The 19,485-nt window shown below is 43.0% G+C and overlaps 1 protein-coding gene across 1 annotated transcript in view; it reads left to right on the plus strand.

Annotated features, from left to right (window-relative positions):
• Window positions 1-8,564: 8,564 nt before the first annotated feature.
• The window catches only part of LOC105928383 (copine-8), a 100,523-nt gene continuing 89,602 nt past the window's right edge, over window positions 8,565-19,485 (plus strand). Inside the window, exon 1 of the mRNA XM_036144889.1 lies at window positions 8,565-8,930. Coding sequence (XP_036000782.1) covers window positions 8,848-8,930 — 83 coding nt within the window. The 5' untranslated portion in view covers window positions 8,565-8,847. The remainder of the gene's footprint in view (window positions 8,931-19,485) is intronic.

A 19,485-nucleotide genomic window follows, 5' to 3' on the forward strand; every position in this document is an offset into this window, starting at 1 on the left:
TCTTATCTTATCTTATCTTATCTTATCTTATCTTATCTTAATATCAACTCAAATACTGAGTTGAGGACACATGGATGTTTACTCAAATAAAAACAATAAAAAAACATCCATAACTTTAATCAGTTAAAACTTAACCTAATCTTCTTTCATTCAAAAGAAAACAAACAAACAAATCTGCTTTGCCCTCTCAATATCAACCTACACAAACCAAACATAAACACCTGGAGAGGCAGCCCTAAAAAAAGCTGCTTTTATTTCAACTAGTCAGGAATCGAAGGCTGTGAAACATGATTACATTCTGTAATGGGGAGAAGGTTCAGTTTTAGACCAAAGGTGGTTCTTCCAGATGTTTAAGGAGTGTTTAGAACCCTCTTGGATTTCTTTGTTGATGTGCTGCTGCCATCATGGCGGCTACAGATCAACATATACTGTTCCCTTATAGGGAAGCAACAGTAAAAGTCAAACTCAGCCTGAGATGACAAAGAACGACCAAAATGCGTTGCTTTGTGTTCCTCACCAAGAATAATTTATTACAGGAACAATGGCAACAGAAATCCTTCTAAAGGTGGATCAGAGAGGGCCAGGGGATGAAGATGTGAGAGAAAAGATCTTGTCCTCTATCGTCTACTACTTAGAGTCTTATATAAAAAAAAAACCCCGACAGCAATCATACTGCTAGCATTTGCTCAATCGAAGGTGAAGACAACCTTGTTTCAATCTTGACACCAGTGAGATGGGAGGAGACGGAGACTTCTTTGAGAGCCTGGGAATGCGTTTTGAAGAGTCTTCAGGAGAAAATGAATCGAAGGATTCCCAGAAAGGCTCAGAGAAACTGGCAGCAAATGTGAAATCGAATCCCGCCTGGCACAAATGTGACACTATGCACTTAAAAACAGGAAGATTAAACAAAGGCTCAAGATATATCTACAAGAGAAATCCCACGAAATAGGCTGCTTGCTCATCTGAAATAATAAAAAAAAAAAAAGGAATTGTGCATCCGGGTAAACCAAAGGTACAAGTTTACTAAACCTGGAAATGATTTAAAACCAGGAAATAGGAGGAGTGCTGAGCATTAGTAAGCGCTTAATGTAAAGGCTTCACGTGGGTTAAAAAATTAATCTGTTCTTCATACAAAAAGCTTTCACATGTGCAGCGGTCCTCTGAGGCCGATAAAGTACCAGGGATGAAGAGGGACAAGGGATGATGGGAAAATGGCACCAGCAGATGAGGATTATACAGCTTCCCTAATGTGAGGCCGCTTGTTGTCACAAGGCACCGTGGCAGATGCCGAGAATTTCCACTCGGGCTGAATGGCCTAGTCAAAGTCTGAATGACTTTATGCAGAGCATTCATGTTCAAATCCAACATTTCAGACACAGGCATTTCTTCTGAAAGCAGATTATTCCGTCGCCCTCAGTTTCTGCAGAACAAAATCAAATGATTGTTTCTTTATGTTTTCATCGGTCATACAGTCTGAGGTGTTCCCATAGCGTGCGTGAGTGTGTGTGCGTGTGTGTGTGTGTGTGTGTGTGTGTGTGTGTGTGTGTGTGTGTGTGTGTGTGTGTGTGCGCGCTGTTCTCTGTGTTCCCCTCTGATGGACTGGCGGCATGCCCAGGGCGCACCCCGCTTCTCGCACAAAGCCCCCCTTTTACGTTGAACGCAGCTGCCCATAAAATCCCACGGGGCCGATGTGAAGCGGGGGGCCAGCCGAGCTAACATGCAGGTTTGCGCAGAGCTGAAGGGCCAGCTGCTTGGTGAACATGGAAACGTCACAGAGAAAGGCCGGAGAGCAGAGTGAAAACTGGTGACCACCGGGCTGTGAGGCCCCAGTGCTATCCAACGGAGCCAACGTCATAGACAGCTGAATATATCCTTGCTTTTATTGAACCATGTTCAACATACAAACCCGGGACAGGGTACCCCCCCCCCCCCCCCCAGCGAGGCGCTAAACAGTTCTCTTTTTTTTTCTAATTATTCACATTAGCGTTATGGAAAAATTCATGTTATTACAGAAAAATGGATTTAGCGTTGTTAGTGGCGCGTGAGCTGCAGCGCGCGCTGAGAGCGGAGCTCCTGGTTTGATAAATCAAGCAGGTGCTCGACCTGCTGAATAAACTGTCTGTCTGCATCCTCAAACTAATTGAAGCTGACACTCATATTCCTATAATTAGCTCTCAGCGTCATGCTGGGCTGGTTAATTAAGTTTGCTTTGCTCAGGTGGCTTTTGTCATTTGGCCACAGTTTGACTTTTTAACCTGCCGGCCATTTGGGGTTCCCTCTGATGGCGTTTTTTTTTTTTTTTTTGTGACGAGCAGCTAGATGCAAGGAGGAGCTACAGGGGACAGGGTTCCACATGAGGGTTTTTTATTTTTATTTTTTTTATCCATAATGACTTTTGTTTTGTTGGCAAAAACCTTTTCACTTACAAACAGTCCATAACTTAAATCCTTTAAAAGTCTAACTGTAGTGAATCACCTTATCCTAGGTAAAAGGTTTATTTTATTTTATTTTTAACTCAATCTTTTGCTACATAAATTCTGCTTCACTCCCGAGTCTTCGGGGAGGATTCCAAAGGATCCCGTTTTTTTGCTTCATTCCCCATTTCTCATCTACTTTATCTTTATATTTGCAGAGATTGCTGGTGTGGTTATCTGATTTTTATCCTTGATAAATAGGCCTAATTTCCCGAGCTCGTAGCATAAACAGCATACGTGGAAAAGATCAAATGGCATCAGGTCAAACAGGAGCAGCTGGGGTGAGAGCAGACTTAACAACAACTACCGACAACTCACCTTATACGTCTGTCTGTGTTTTCACTTTTTTATGTCAAGAAGGTGGTTGAAAAAGACCTTTGGGATGCTTTAAAGGGCTTAAAAATCACTGTAAACATCTGGAGTGGCATTTCCTACTCCCTGGTAAGGGAGGTTTAATTCAGGTCCTGCTGCTAAAGGCACGTACAGACCTGGACAAACCACCACAAAAGATGGTAACCATTATTTTTATGTTGTGGCAGCACCTTTAACAGCAATCCTCTTCAACAGGCAATCTCTGGACAGAAGAGACTTCTGCACCTGCCTACAGGTAGTTTGCACCACAGCAAATTGCTCAAACTGGCTCTGGTTTATAGGGAGACGGCTGTCGGATCTTTCCATGGATGCTCAACGACATCAAGCTCTGGCCTCACAGGAGGCCCCTATGGAGGAATGCTATATTCTTTTTTCCCTGTTAGCAGAGTCATTCTTTAACACAGCATACAACGTGACATCATGAGACTCACACAGGTTGTGGCTTTCGTGGTGGACCCCCTTTGTTTGAAGGACACACCCTTTATTGAACAAGAGTGTCTTAAATTAGACAGGTCACGTGATCAGACACACAATAATCCAATAATCCAATAATGATAAAAACAACAACAAATGAGAGCATAAAAACATTCATGTCAACACCCCCACTTGCTCACATTTGGGTAACTTTCTTTGACTCTTAATATTTCTACCAAAATACATTCATGTTACACCAAACATAAACATTTCATACTTCCTCAACTTAATCTTTGTTGCTGGTTTAGTTAGTACATCTGCAATCATTTCATTAGTTGGACAGTACTCTAGAATGACTTTTCCTTCATTTACAACTGATCTGACAAAATGATATTTAATATCAATATGTTTACATCTTTGTCTATACACAGGATTTTTGGCTAAGGATATGGTACCCTGATTATCCTCATAAATCTTAGCTAAATAATCCTTACCGTCCATGTTGAACAACAGTTGTTTCAAGTATAAGCATTCCTGTACAGTAACAGCTAATGCCATGTACTCTGCTTCACATGTAGATAGAGATACTGTAGGCTGTCTTTTGGTCTTCCACGAGACCAACGGACCATCTCTGTTTAGACTCATACAGTAACCTGTTGTACTTCTTCGATCTGTTACATCGCCTGCCCAATCGGCATCACTGTATGCATATATAAGGTTATCACAGGCACCTTTTCTAAAACATAGTACTTTATCTTGTGTGCCTCTTAGATACCTAAAAACATGCTTTACAGTTTTCCACTGTTCTGTGGTTGGGTTTGCAAAGTACTGTGACAGCTTGCTTACAACATAGCTTAAATCTGGTCTTGTACATGTTGACAAATAGATTAAGCTTCCTACTGCCTCCCTGTATTTTCTGACATCATTCATTACTTCAGCATTATCAGCATAGTTAAGTTTCTGCTCACAAGGGGTAATTCGTGGCTTACAGTTCAGCATGTCAAACTTTTCCAATATTTTCTTCACATATTTTGACTGTGACATTTTAATACTTTCAGCATCTCTTTCAAAGTCAATGCCAAGAAAATGTGTCAAATTCCCTAAGTCCTTCATCCTAAATTTGGAATCAAGTTTTTCTTTTATATCTCTAAGGATATTCATATCACTGGCAGCAATAATCAAATCATCGACCCATATAATGATAAATACAGTTTCATTATCAGTAATCATTGTGTAAACACAATGATCAGCAGGGTTTTGAACAAACTTGATTTCACATAAATAGTCATGCAACATTCTGTTCCAGTTCCTGCCTGACTGTTTAAGTCCATAAAGAGATTTTTGCAGTTTATACACCAGTCTCTTATTTTCTTGAGATTCCTTCTTATAGCCCTCTGGTTGTTCAATATAAAGTTCACATTCAATTGGGGCATGTAAATATGCTGTCTTTACATCCATCTGGTGAACAAACATGTTCTCCTGTGCCACCTTTTGCATCAACACTCTGATGCTTGTCATGCTAGCAGTTGGTGAAAAGGTTTCATCATAGTTCATACCTTTCTTTTGACTGAATCCTCTAGCAACATATCTAGCCTTATATCTGTCTGAACCATCACTATTCTTTTTGATTGCATATACCCATTTACCACCCACTACAGTTTTACCCTCAGGTAAATTGGTCAGGGTAAAAGTAACATTGTCCTTTAATGATTTCATTTCCTCATCCATTGCCGTAACCCATTCTTTTGCATTTACAGATGTTACAGCTTCCTTATAGGTTTGAGGTACTCCACTTATCATTCTGTAACAATAATCAATGTTAGCTATCTGTTCTTCATCATCAATGCCACATACATAGTCATCTAAATAACCTGGTTTCTTTCTTTCTCTGACAGGGTATCGCCCCTCAGGTTGTTCATGTCTTGTTGTGTCACTGGTACTCGCCATTGGTTCTTCCTCTGTGCTCATTTTATGGTCAGAAACGTTTTCTGGATCAGCCTTTGAAGTTTTGGTTGCTCTGTAATTAATTCTGATCAAATCATCATCATCCAAAGTTACATCCTTCTCTTTTTTCTCTCTGGATACAAAATCCACAAGCCTATGTTTCTGGATTTTCCTGCTGTTTGGATAGTACACCATATAGGCTGGACTATTTTTGTCATATCCTATAAAAATGCCTTTTTCACACCTTGAATCCAGCTTCCCTTTCTCTTGTTTGTAAGTGTAACAAACACATCCAAACTTGTGCATCCTAGAAATGTTAGGCTGTCTGCCCGTCAACATGAAATAAGGCGTTTGGTTTGTGCGATTATTAAAACATCTATTTCGCACTACAGCAGCTGTCTGAACTGCATACGGCCATAACATTTTTGGTATCTCACCATCAATTAACATACATCTAGCCATGTCAAACAAAGTTCTCCAATTTCGTTCTGCCGTGCCATTTTGATGTGGAGAATATGGTGCAGAGGTCTCATGTCTGATACCGTTTCTGCTCAGTAATGCTTGATACTCTTTTCCTGTGAATTCTGTACCATTGTCTGACCTCATACATTTTATCTTCCCATATGGAGCCATGTCAGCAATAAACTTTTCAGTAGCTTGTACTGTGTCACTCTTGTTTTTTAAAAAGTATACAAAGACTGCACTGGAATAATCATCTGAGAAGGATAATGCATATCTGTGACCATCTTTGGACATTGGATCTATAGGTCCTGCTAAATCTGTGTGGACCATTGCTAGCGGTTCTTTAGCTCTTGCATCTGGCTCCCTGTTCCTAGTTTGAACAAATTTTCCTTTTGTGCAAACTTCACAATATGGCTTCGGTTCACCTTTCCCTTTAATTTCCATGCCTTGAACAACATTTTCTAGCTTCAGTACATCTCTGAAATTGCAATGTCCAAGAATCTCATGCCAACTTTGTAAGTCATAACATTTTTTACACTGATCACCACATTCATTGTCCATAGTTTGTAAGTAATACAATTTGTTACATACGTGAATGGGGATCTTGGTATTGCCTCTGAGAAGAACGTTCTTTCCTTCTTTGAAGATCACCGTTGCTCCGCTGGATGTTGCAGCTTTCACTGAGAAGATGTCTTGCGGATATGAAGGGATGTATAATGCGTTCCTCAGCACTGTTTTAAGACGTCGACCTCTACTGTCGATCAAACACACTTCCGCGTCTCCTCGTTGCTTAGCAACCCCAAGACACCTTGATCCATCTGCTAATTCCATGCAGTGCGTCTCGGCCTGGAAACTCCCATCAAGCTTCCGAAACTTCCTGATGTCGGTGATTATGTGCGATGTCGCACCAGCGTCCACCATCAGACCTGTCCTGTTGATGTCGTCCACTCGCGTGTCAGCGTCGCTCACCCGGAAAGCAAACTCTTTGTCGCCACCCGTCTCTTCGGCTACTTTCCGTGCGTTGTCTCGTTGTTTTCTCCGTCTGCAGGTTGCGTTGCTGTGACTGTTATTCTTACAGTAACTGCACCATTGCTTTCGCTGGCAGGTTCTGCTTATGTGGCCTTTACTCCCACATTTAAAACACACAATGTCACAACTTCCTGCTCCAGGATCATTTGCACCTCTTGGTGCGCATTTCGTGCCAAAATGTGCCTTAGCTTTCATCACATTGTCCTCAGATACTGTGGCACGCATATTTTCAATGTCTTCAAAACTTCTGAGTTTTGTCTTAAACTCTGCAAAAGTCAAGTTCTCACCATCTTCGCTTTGAGTGATATAAATAGCAAATGGCTTAAATGTACCTGGAAGTCCTTTCAAGACCATGGCGATCAGAAGTCCATCGCTCAGCTCCTCACCTGCACTCCTTAACGCGGTGATTGCGGTCTCAGCTCTGATGATGTACTCCGTCACTGTCTCGCAGGATGATTTCTGCAATGAAGTCAGCTCGGTATACAGGTTAATCACTCTGGGCTTTCCTTTTCCGGCATAATGTGTCCGCAAGATTCTAAGCGCTGCACGTCTGTCATCTGCTGCATCATGCATGACGAGTGATAGACTTTTGTCATCCAAAAACTGAATGAGCTCTGCATACGCCTCAGCGTTTTTCTCTTCATCGTCCTCATCGGGGGTGGGTTCCTTCAAAATTGTCTCTTTCAGCCCTTGCAATCGAAGATGTCCTAAAAACTTTATCTCCCATAGTTCGTAATTTTTCTCGTCTCCATCAAAGAGAAGCCTTGACCAGCGGCTGTGCGGCAAGTCTTTTTCTCTTCTGTTCATTTTCCTTGTTTACTTACACAGCGGGTGTTCACTGTCTGTCGGGACATTTACCCGTTTCTTCATTGATCCTGGGCCCATAACCTGTTAGCAGAGTCATTCTTTAACACAGCATACAACGTGACATCATGAGACTCACACAGGTTGTGGCTTTCGTGGTGGACCCCCTTTGTTTGAAGGACACACCCTTTATTGAACAAGAGTGTCTTAAATTAGACAGGTCACGTGATCAGACACACAATAATCCAATAATCCAATAATGATAAAAACAACAACAAATGAGAGCATAAAAACATTCATGTCAACATTCCCCCTCTGCCATTCTTGATGCTTTTCTCTTTTTGTGTTTTTGGTCATTTATTCTGTAGGAGGAACCATGGGCTGTGACTCTGGCTGAGCTTTCTGAAGCCGGGGAGAATCCGTTGTTCTATTAAGCCTTAATGGTCCTGAAACTTTACTGTGTCCTGCGCGGGTTCGAGGTTCCCCGTACCCAGAACACAAAGCGAGCCTCCTCCATGTTTCACAGCCAGGAGTTCCTCTGAGGGATGGTTCCTAAACATTGAAACTGTCAGGAGCAGTCCGTACCTGGCCTGCAGCACAGTTGCTCTCCCAGCATTTGTGTTCTGTGTGACCCTAATGAAAGGCAGCAGCTAAAGTTGACTACCGGTACTTCCATCATGAAAACATAGATCTATTTCTATTCTTAAATAACACCATTGCCAAAAGAAAATAAAAAAAACATTGATTATTCAAAACATTATTTTTATAAACAATTAAACCACTGCCACGTTTGCCCATCATTTTAAAAACTGACACATTTTCTTATTTGCTATGTGAAATTTGAAGTCCTCATGGCGCCTCAGCGTCAGCAGGGGGCGCTATACAGACGCATGTACAGCTTATGCCTTGGGCTGGCTCTGATAGATGGCTAAGGCGCTTTTCCACAGTGTTCCTAGCCCTGTGTGTGTGTGTGTGTGTGTGTGTGTGTGTGTGTGTGTGTGTGTGTGTGTGTGTGTGTGTGTGTTTGTGTCAGCACGTGGATCCTCCCGCCCCCTTCTCTCTCCATCCTCTCTCCTCCGGAGCTCGGAGGCGCACAAGACGCGCCGCGGCACCGCGTTTATGTGTTTTTTCCCCCTCTCTGCGGTTTTTGTTTCCGCGCTTCCAGAAGAAAACGTTTGGCCTATAGTTGGCAAAAATAAACAAATCAAGCCAAAGTAATTAAACAGAACCAAAAAAGAAAAATCCTCCCCGGTTCTTGGCTCCTTTCTGACCCAGTCGCGCCTCCCCTCATGCCGCCGCTGAGGCTCCGGAGAAGAGGCGGCTTGTGATCGGACCGAGCGGCATCTCCATGAACATGGCGCGCATCGGGGACGCAGACCCCTTCACCGCTGCGATACCTGCCACCAAAGTTGAGCTGACGGTGTCCTGCAGGTGAGTGCACGGCGCCGCTGCACGCAGAGGCGCAGGGGGGGGGGGAGATCAGCTGGGCTGTCGGAGGAAGCCCCCTGCGCGCTCCTTACTACTGGAGAGCGGCTCCGAGCAGGAGCGCTTGATTCAGCTGTGTGTGTGTGTGTGTGTGTGTGTGTGTGGAGGGATAGGTACGCTGTTTATGGAGGCAAATGGCCAATAAAGCTGCATTTAGGAGATTTGATGGCTGGAGGCAATGGGAGCGGGTCTGCTCGTTTTAGTCTGAGAGCGTCCTGTCGCTTTGCAGAGAGACCCCGACCATCAGCAGCGTTGTTGCGGACCGCAGGGGTCAAGATGGAAGAGATTACGGGGAAGCGTGCCTCGGTGAGGGGTTGGTGGCCACCACGCAGCCAGAGAGAAGCGCACGGCTGCGGACAGGAAAGCTTCCCGTGAGAGGGGCTTTTCGTCCGGAAACGGTGGAGTGGATGGGATGTTTGACAGAGTGCCTGTTGGTTTCCCCCATAACGAGGCGACAAAGTGGCGAATCCGTGAAAATGAAGTCAGAGAGAGGGGAATAAACGAAAAGCAAGCGTGAGATAGAACTTGGAGAAAAAACTGTCGACCAGGGAGAGGAAGCTCGGAAGCAAAGCAGTATGTGTAACACCTAAAAAACACGCGCAACCTTTGCAGCAGTGTGAATCCAAAAGGTTTTGTCCCAAGCAGAAACTTTAATAGTTTAATTAGATTCTAGTTAAGGGATGCTCTCCAGTCTTTGCACATACAAAAATAAAAAATAAAAAAATCCACTTGTGATTTGGCTCCAAGATGTTGTGTCGTGATAAGGAAATGTATTTTATGTTCCCCATGTCATCCAAACAGGTGATGCACCAACATTGGACTACATGCTCAACCAGCCTGGAAGCTAAGGCTGTATTACTAATCACATTTATTGTTCAGTTTTTTTACATTAACCTTATGGAAAGATTCTAAAACAACGTCATTGTAAAAAAAAAATAATAATAAAAAAAAAAATAAACAAAAGTAGGAAGATGTTATTATTAGAGCTGCTCAACATCGACTCTGGGGCATCGTCCCAAAAATCCATCTTCGCTGTACTTCAGAATGAAATGTCTGCTCAGAATATAGAATATTTGCTGCTGGGTTATCCTATTTCGAGTGCTTACTGACCGTGTCTAATTGCCCCCCCATAAACACCACACGTTTGCTTTTAGTGGCCAGTTTGCTTAAACTCACAGATAACGGGTGAGAAACTGGCGGGATGGGAAAAGAAAGAAAACAAGTCAGGAAGATGTGGGTGACTTGCAATCATAACAGCGACGCGTCCAAGTCGTTTTCTGGCATAACATGTTCCCTGAATCATGCAAGCTTCTCCCTCAGTGCGAGGATTGGACCCGCCAGCGCTCTGCAGTTTTTGGTTTGAAAAGTTAGTGCAAGTTGAGGTGGCAGAGAATGTGGCGTCTGCACCCCTCAGCAGCACAACTAACCCGTGCAGCCGCCTGAAATCCAGACGTGGAGATATCCATCGGTAACAAAGTTCCATAGGCGACTGAGACTTATTTGTGACGGTTTTCCTTTTCTATCCTCCAAGCAGTTCTCTGTTCTCTAAACTAGAGAATTAGATGCAATGATTCTTTTTTTTTAACTCGATGAGTCGAGCATCCCTGCTAGGAGCAGCACCAAAACCGGCCACTGCAGTGTTTTCCTGTTCTTTACTGTGGTTAAATCAAAGTCAAATCGCAGCGTCGGCACAAACCGTATCGCAACCGCCATGGACGATACGATTGGACACCGCTTTGGTAGGCTGCTGTGTTTTAGCTTCCCCGCATTCACGCTCTGCGTGCCAGTCCATCATTTGCAAGGGACTCTTGATGCCTTCATTGCCAACACCTCATCTAGATTCCACTCACTGGCGATAAAGCTCACAGAGAGCGGCGGGGACGGACGACGGAAAAGACAGGGACGAGCGAGGAGAACGTCGCAGTCAATATGGCGGCAAAGTCTTTAGCCAATGACTGCATGCTTTCTTATTATTGTGCGGCCCTAGGATTAAATCTAGTGCGTTTCTATCATTGTTTTATCCAAAATGCCACATGTCAGCAATTAATATGTCGTGTTGTGATTGGCCGAAACTGTAAGCTAGCCTCCCGTTAGGATATCCTCTGTTTCCGGTCTCAAGCGTGTGGCTGGAAACAGATTAACAATGATTCCTTAGATCATTTGTCACAGTTGAATGTTTCATTAGCTGAACCGGGGCAGTAAAATAAAGGTTTCCCCCCTTGGTTCTGGATTTTTGTTTGATTTGATTAGCATCGTTTTGATACGGTTTCGCTCTCATTCTGCCTTTTGATTAGAAAAAAAAGGAATTATTCACCAAGTGCGAGATGTTTGACGATCAACAGAACAAAGAGTGTAGAGTAAATTCTCTTTCTAGTGACCTAAAATCAGCAAGTCGTTTCTTGAGACGAGGGGCTCAACGGAAGAAGCCAGCCTGGTAATGACCTCGGTGATTTCAGACCGGACGGAGCGTGTGTGGCCGTTGCTTCTGAAAACAGTGATGGCACCATCTGGGTGATTTTTTTTGATGGCATAGTAGGAAAAATGCTCATCTGAGCTGTGACTCATCTCAGTTTTCTAACAAATGCTGTTTTTATTCATGCGAGCGTAATGGATAAGCTCGGGCTTCCACGTCCTCCTGACAGTTAATAGGGTGGACAGAACGGAAAAGGGACAAAGCCTTTTTTAATGGATGCAAAGGCATTTCCAGTCCCAGACGCACGAGGTGATAAATTGCTTCTGTCAGTTGTTCTGAGGAAAACATATAGCAGCTCTATCTCTCAGCTTGTAGAGGAATGTTATGGAATAATGCTGTAGTTAGAAGGTGGAAGTAAAAAATCTAGACCATCTAGTGCAGGGCTGTTGAACTCCGGTCCTCCAGTAGGGGGAACACACCTGGAACAAACGGCTGAGTTAGCTCCTCAACATGCCCTCAGGGGCTCTGCCGGAAATCTTCTAAGTATAGCTCCTAGCTCCTGTTCCTTCACCTTTCATGAAGTCTAGTGTTAGAACTCTACCGTGGGAAGGAAAGGAGGACTGTGCTTATATGTCAAGTCACACAAAGGATTGTGGGATTCCTAACAGCTCTTTAGCACCGGTGAGGGACATCTCAAACTCCTGATGCTAAAGGAGCTATGATAGGAAGCATACAGGCTCCTTTTCCTACCTCCTTCCTTACTGACTGCATTATTGGGACAGCACCCAACATGGCGAACGCTGACGCTTTGACTGAAGGGTCCTTACCCATTAGACCTTTTCGGACGCAGCCAGGTTCTCCAGAGACCTGCAAGAGATCCAGTTATTGGATTCAGGTGGGCTGAAGCAGGGACCAGAGGTGGGAAAGGCACCCCAAATATTGCACTCCAGTAAGAATAGCACCATTTCTCAAAAAGAGAAGAAATTACGAAAGTAGGAGCAAAAAAGGGTAAAAAGGTCAAAACATCTGATTTGATATGTAAAAATTGTGTAAACAGAGAAAAATGTAAAACAATCATAGAGATAAATTACAGAATTAGAAAATAACTAATTCATGAAGGTGAAACACTTTTACTAAATCAACTTTTTTTGTAACAAAAAAATTACTAAAGCAATACTTATAGTAGGTGATGTATATATGTTAGAACAGGGTCCTTCCAGAGATAATAAAATATCCCGTTTACTGTATGTTCACTTGACCTCCAAATGGCACAGAAGAGCCAGCAGATAGAAAACTTGCTCAGCAATGTTTTGATCAAACCATCCTTGTTCTTCATTCAGGGAAGTTATTGCTGTGGGTAGAGGAGGTAGAAATTGTATTTAAGTAGTACGGCTGGACAATAATTCAATATCAATATGTATATCGATTGATGGTAGAAAGAAAAGGTCAATAAAAAGTTCGATAGAATAACAGTTTTTCTTCCTTTTACATTCTAGCCTATCATGTAGATTAACATTACATTCTCCGAACCAATCACAAACGCAGACCCAGGAACGCTCTGTCACAAAGCTCCGCCCCCTTCAAAGAGTTCAGAGAGCACGGGTTCTTTTTTCTTTTTAAAAACTTAAAGGTTTTGGTAAAAAGTTGGTTGAATAAAGGGTTGAGTTTGAATTCAGTGTTTGTGTGTTCTGTATCTAATAATAGGTCGCTAAGCAACAGCAAAAAATGATCAGGTCTGCACTTAAAATATACGTTTTGAATTTGTTGATATTTACCAATATCGATCAATATAATTTCTATTATCGATATGCTTCTTTTTCGTCCAGCCCTATTAAGTAGCGATACTTCACAATAATAAGATTGAATTTAAAGTAAAAAGTACAGTGCAGTGAAACTATTTCTAGACTAAAACAAAGTAGTTATTGCCCTCCTCTGGTAGAGACCCATCTAAAAGTTGCAGGACACTGTCCCTCAAGGACGTGAGATCAGAACCTGTGATCTAGAGCAACAGCAATATGCTGGGCCCTAATAGACTGAAGTCTAATGTTTGGATTATTTTTCAGTCAGCATTCTGGATTCTGGTTCTTCTCTGACATTTCTAGTGACATGTCTTCTCTGCAGACCAACTAAAATTGAAATCGCCTCCCAGACATTGGCCCAAATCTTAGGTAGAGGACACAGCTGGGGGGGTCAGACTGTGTGTTCCCTCCTGGTGACAACAGAGAAGTCACAATGTATTAAAATACTGTTTTTTTCATCCATAAATACACATCCATTTTTTTTTTTTTTATTTACCCGGCTAAAACTACACAGTCCTTTAATCTGTGTATGCTATTTATAATGACTGGAGTGTTTTTCATATGCTGTAAGTTTGCCATTAATGCACAGTCTCTTATTCTTAGTTTTTACTCTATTTTTTAGCCTTTGTGTGAACCTGCATGCAGCATTTGCCTTTCACTGTGCTGCCGCAGCACCCGAATTTCCCCACTAAGGGACAATAAAGGACTTGTTTTTCTTATTTCTGTTCTGCAACAATTATTACAATTAGTTCTATATAATAGTAAATACATTCAGTCAGTTAGGAGTTAGAGACTCCCTGTGGAAATGCTTTTTGTGTGTCTTTAGATTATCTTTTACAAGCTTCTACAGTAGTTCTCTGTTTTCTTACTGTTCACAGAGTGTTGGAAGGTGTAGGGTTGGGAATAAATGTGCAGATAGCAGGCACGGAGCATGGATTAAAAGAATCAATTTCCATCATGCTGAATGTAAGCAGGCTGTGAGTGAGGTTAGGCATGCAATGAATCATTGAACCTGACATGGCTCTGAAAACACCATTCAATCGGCGCCTGTTTTTGTTGTCGTCGGCGTTATCCATCCTCCCAGTCCACTTTGGGTTAAAGCCTTTACTTTAAATACCAGGGGTCTCCTGCATACGCCTGCGTAAGTCGAGCTGCGTGCATGGTTATTTCTGACAGTGAGAAAGAACCGTGCTCGTGCATTTTTAGCTTCCCGGGTTGTCACCGGGCAGCCGCACTGAAACAGCATTTCTTAGCTGCCCCAGCTCGTGGGCGGTGAGATTTTCCCACTCTGACGTCTTTGTAAACTGCTAAAGCATTCGGCCTGGATAGGTGCCATCCTCAAATTAAAAGACCCGCTTCGCTCAATAAACCGAGACTGTCTCGCGTCTCGTGGCTACCCCACCCAGCAGAAGGCGCAGCCGGATGAACTCTGGGCTAACACGGCATGTTCGTGAGGGGGAAAACGCACGAAGCCGCCCCATCCGTACGTGCCTTTCGCTACTGATCGCATGACCTTGGTCCTGAACAGGCGTGCGGCTTCGTACATTCTCGCTGGACAGCAAACTGCTTCCTTGGCAGGCATTTAGAGCTGCATGATCAAAAGACCCGTGTAAACGGCGGGGGCCTCGGAGGCGGGGGATGTTTGTGCAGAGACATGAAGGTGCTCTCAGCGCCGCGGCTGTCTACTGATCTGAGTGGTACACAGCGTAGAGATAGTCGTGACCTTTGGACACAAAAGGCAGGAAGTGTATTCCTTCTGAGAATTGACGCGCTCGGATGTGGCTGCGTTTGAAGCTGGACACTGACCTGCTGAGTGGTCGGTCGATGTGTCAGGGCCGATGTTGTGCTTTCCCAAAGAAAGGTGAGGAAAGAAACGGAGCAGATTGCAGCGGTTGAAGGAAGGAATCTGAGCTGTGTAGGAATCTTTTGGTTTAGTTCCACACCAGGACAGCCAGCGTAAATGCAAGCTTCAAAATAATTGTGGGGGGGGGGGGGGCTGCCACAAGAATATTTTCATAGCAGATTTCTCAGTTGAGTGCAGATTTTATTGTGAAAGAAAAAGGAAAGTTCAATATCACACTCAGCCATCTTAAAACCTTATCTATTTCTGATCATGCGCTTAATGATGTGTTTCCTATTCACACAAAAGCAGGTGTATTCTCCTATAAATGTTATATGCCTAGTAGTATTCAGTAATTCAGTAATTCAGAATGTGCACTGCGGTGAGGCTCGTTTGTAAGATTAAAAGTACCCTTTGAGCAAATATTAAACCTAGTTTTCATGAGACTCACAATTTCTGTATCAAAATGTCTTTGCTATTAGTCCGATGTCAAGTTATTATCTTAAAGTAACGTTTGCGTCGGCTGTAAGCACAAAATCCTCAAAATAAACAGATAAAGTCTTGAAAACATCAGTCTGCGTGTAATTATCCCCTAAATCACTTAGTGAACAGAGTTAGTGAAATGCAACTTTTCATTAAATTTATGTCCGTTGAACGTGACTGTGTATGCAGTATCTCACAAAAGTGAGTACGCCTCACATTTTGTAGATCATTTATTTCATCTTTTCATGGGACGGTACTGAAAATATCACATTTCGATACAAAGGTATTCAGTATACACCTTGTATAACGTTGAAGGTTTGCTGTCTTCCCAAATAACTCTACACACAGCCATTAATGACTGAACCGCTAGCAATAAAAGTTAGTACACCCCACAGTGAAAATGTTCATACTGTGCCCAAATTGCCAATATTACTCCTGGGGACGGAGGATACTAGAGCTTCCCAGGCTGCCGCTGGAATCCTCTTCCACTCCTCCCTGACAACTTTATGGAGTCGGTGGAAGTCAGAGACTTTGCGCTCCTCCACTTTCCATTTGACGATGCTCCAGCGATCCTCATTAGGGTTTAGGGACCTGTCCTGTAAAACCGCTGTATGGTCTTGGCCACCGTGCTGCATCTCAGTTTCAGGGTGTTGGCCGTCTTCTTCCAGCCCAGGCCATCTTTATGTAGAGCAGATCCCCAAGAGAGTTCTTTGCCGTGGTGTGCCATGTTGAACTTCCAGTGACCAGTATGAACGACTGTGAGAGCAACAGCAGCTGATTTAACACACCTGCTCCCCATTCACACCTGAGACCTTGTAAGGCCAACGTGTTACATGTCAGCGGGGAGAAAAAATGGCTCACTGGCCACAATCTGGACATTTTCACTTAGGGGTGTATTCACGTTTGTTGCCAACATGAGCGGCTGTCTTGAGTTATTTTGAGTGGACAGCAAATGTACTCTGTTATACAAGCTGCACGCTGACTAATGGACATTGTATCAACGTGTCACATCTTCCACGTTGTCCCATGAAAAGATTGAATATTTACACAAATGTAAGGAGCGTATTGATTTTTGTGAGATATTGTATGTATACTGTGTTTGTACCCGTCCATCCATCCATTTTCCGACACGCTTATCCCTGGTGGGGTCACGAGGGGTTGCTGGTGCCCATCTCCAGCTGTCAATGGGCGAGAGGCGGGGTACTGCGATAGACTGGCGGCCCGTCCAGAGTGTACCTCATCTCTCACCCAGCGACCGCTGGAGATAGGCACCCCCCTCATGGGAAGCAGTAGTCAATCAAAACACTATACACCATCTTTAAAAGTATAAAGTTTAGTTTCATTAAACCAGGAAAAACACAGAGCTACAGAAAAAAATCAGAAGAGAGACACACCTTACCGCAGGTGCAGGGCGCTGCCATTTTTACAGTCAATGCCGAAAGCTAAGCCTAATGTTGGTGGATGAGAAAGCTAAGCCTAAGGTCTGTAGATTTAATATCACCTCATTAACTTTCTGTTCTGACCGACTTGCAGATGGAACTGACGTCTGGCGTTTGAGGCCAACTTGCAGCAATTTCAGGAGCCACGTTATTTTAAAGTGGCTCCTGAAATTGACAACAGTCAGCAGATCATACCTATCAAAACAATAAACGTTTTAGGCACAATTTGCAGCGGTTTTGTTAGACTTCTGGTGTGGATCTCCAGCCTCGGTTGTAAAAATGGCGTCTGCAGTATGTATCTTCCATCTTCCAGCAGTTTAAAATCACCCATCAGCCTTTAAATAGTCCAATGTGCTGTTTTGCCCTGTGTTCACTGCTAATTAATTTTCACTGACTCCATTAACACCATTTCTGTCTCATTTCTCTAACACCGCTGGTCTTATAATGTAACCAGATGTTGATATTGATGAATTAAACAATAAATCCTGCTTAAATGAGCATTGTGCAAGTTTAAAGGTTAAATATTTCTTTCCCACACATGCCCTCACAATTGCCCAACGTTTAAAATGAGTTTTTCCTCTATTTACCTCAGTTGCCTCTCCAGGCTCCATTAGTCAGTTCATAAGGGAGTGATATGGGTCGTATTCTCTGGGCGTGTGCGTGGGCACGATGTGCTGTGTGCTCTCCTTCACCTGGCTACTTTGTTGAGTCTCTGCCCCCATTAACACATTGGCAAGAGGACACGGGCTAACTTCAACGTTTATAACTTTCTTACCTCAGAAGACATTACGCCTCTAAACAAAGACCTGTGCAGTCCCAGCGGCAGATCCTTTCCCTCTTCTCCCATGTGCGTGTACAACACTGGTGTCATTTAACTTGTCACCAGAGGGGGCAGACATCTGCCAAAATCCTGGAAATTACACTGCGCTTCTTTAAAGAGTTGTGCCTGACCCTTGTTTCTCTGCACTAATGGTGCAGATTAGGATTGTGTTGCATTCAAACTGCATCAATGAATAAACATGATATTTGGGCATCCGTGTGTGCAAGGATGGTGGGATAAATTATGTAGTTTCTGAAGTCATACAGTCAAAACTGCCTCGGCTTCTAGGTTGTTAAATGGTTCCTTTACAGAACCAGGTAAGAATTGGCACTAGGACCAACCCCGGTTAGGCATCTGGAACCGCTTTAGTGGCAAAATCCTATCTGAGGGCTTTTCCACCAAACTGGCTCCAAACAATGTCTATCAGCTGTGGTTATGTCCAACCTAACATCATTCTTTTTCAAGCATTGGCTATTGTGTTTAGGATCAGAGACCTGTTGCAGGACTGTTGTGGACCAATAGCGCTGGTTTGGCTATGAATAACTTAAGTGCTGAAGGCACTTATTAATAAAGTTAATAATTTTAATCAAAATTACCACTGGCACCACCTGATTAGAAGAAACCAATAGTCCAGAGTTATCTGTCTCAGTTATGGCTTCACGAACACCAGCCTTATAGAATAATATAGAATAACAGATGGAGTACATTCACACGCTGGCGTTTTCAAATAGAAGTACTGCACACAAATACAGAATGAACACGAGCAACCTCTCTCCAAGAGTTTATTAACAGAATACTTAAAATGCACCAGTCAACAAACTCTTCAACTAGACTGGTGACATTCAACTCAACGGCTACATAAAACACAAAAAAAGAATAAGGAAAACAAAGAACTATGGAGAATAGAAACAAAGAAATACAACTGAAACCAGCAACCATTAAATTGATTAAAATATTCTACAGTTGCTGAATTAGACATCAGTAACCTTTAGATTCCTAATGTTGTGTCAACTAGCCATCACAGGAAGTCATGGACTACTAAGATGGCAGCTTAAAGCGGATATAGATTCACAATTTGGCCGATGGATGGCAGGTGTGATGAGCTGACATTTGGAAATAGCAGTTTAGCTTACAACAAAAAGTATTAGCTGAAGAGTCATTTTGGATAACGTTTAAGTCCCACATGTAACATTAAGTTTTATTAATAAAAAAGTAAATGTGTGTGGGTGCTAGTGACATACTGCGGCCGATCGTTGATCGAACAGAATGAACTGTGCAGTAAACACCTCAGAACTAATGGTGGCTAGTGACTTAGCAGTCACTAGCCACCTGCTAGTGGCTAGTGACTGCTAGCCACTAGCAGTCACTAGCCACTAGTGACTGCTAGTGGCTAGCTAGTGGCACCACCAGCCCCTGTGTAGATTTTCTGTCGTGTCCTGTTTCCACCATCTTCTCTGCTTTAGACACTCTTAGGCTGACTAAAAGTCCTTCTCACTACTCCTAACATTTTGTCCCTTCAGGAGCTCTCTTAAAGCCTAAGATGCTTTGTGAACAACTTTTATCTTACCAAAGTAAAGTTCTAAGAAAACTTTGGGAAATTCTAAGATTTTTCCTAAACTGACATCTCTGAGAGTTACTTTTAGTCTTAGGATTCTTTCTGAATAGGTGCGCTGGTGTTGATACATACTGCTGCATGTGTAACCGCCG

This window comes from Fundulus heteroclitus, chromosome 2, assembly GCF_011125445.2.
Source record: "Fundulus heteroclitus isolate FHET01 chromosome 2, MU-UCD_Fhet_4.1, whole genome shotgun sequence".
Lineage (NCBI taxonomy): Eukaryota > Metazoa > Chordata > Actinopteri > Cyprinodontiformes > Fundulidae > Fundulus > Fundulus heteroclitus.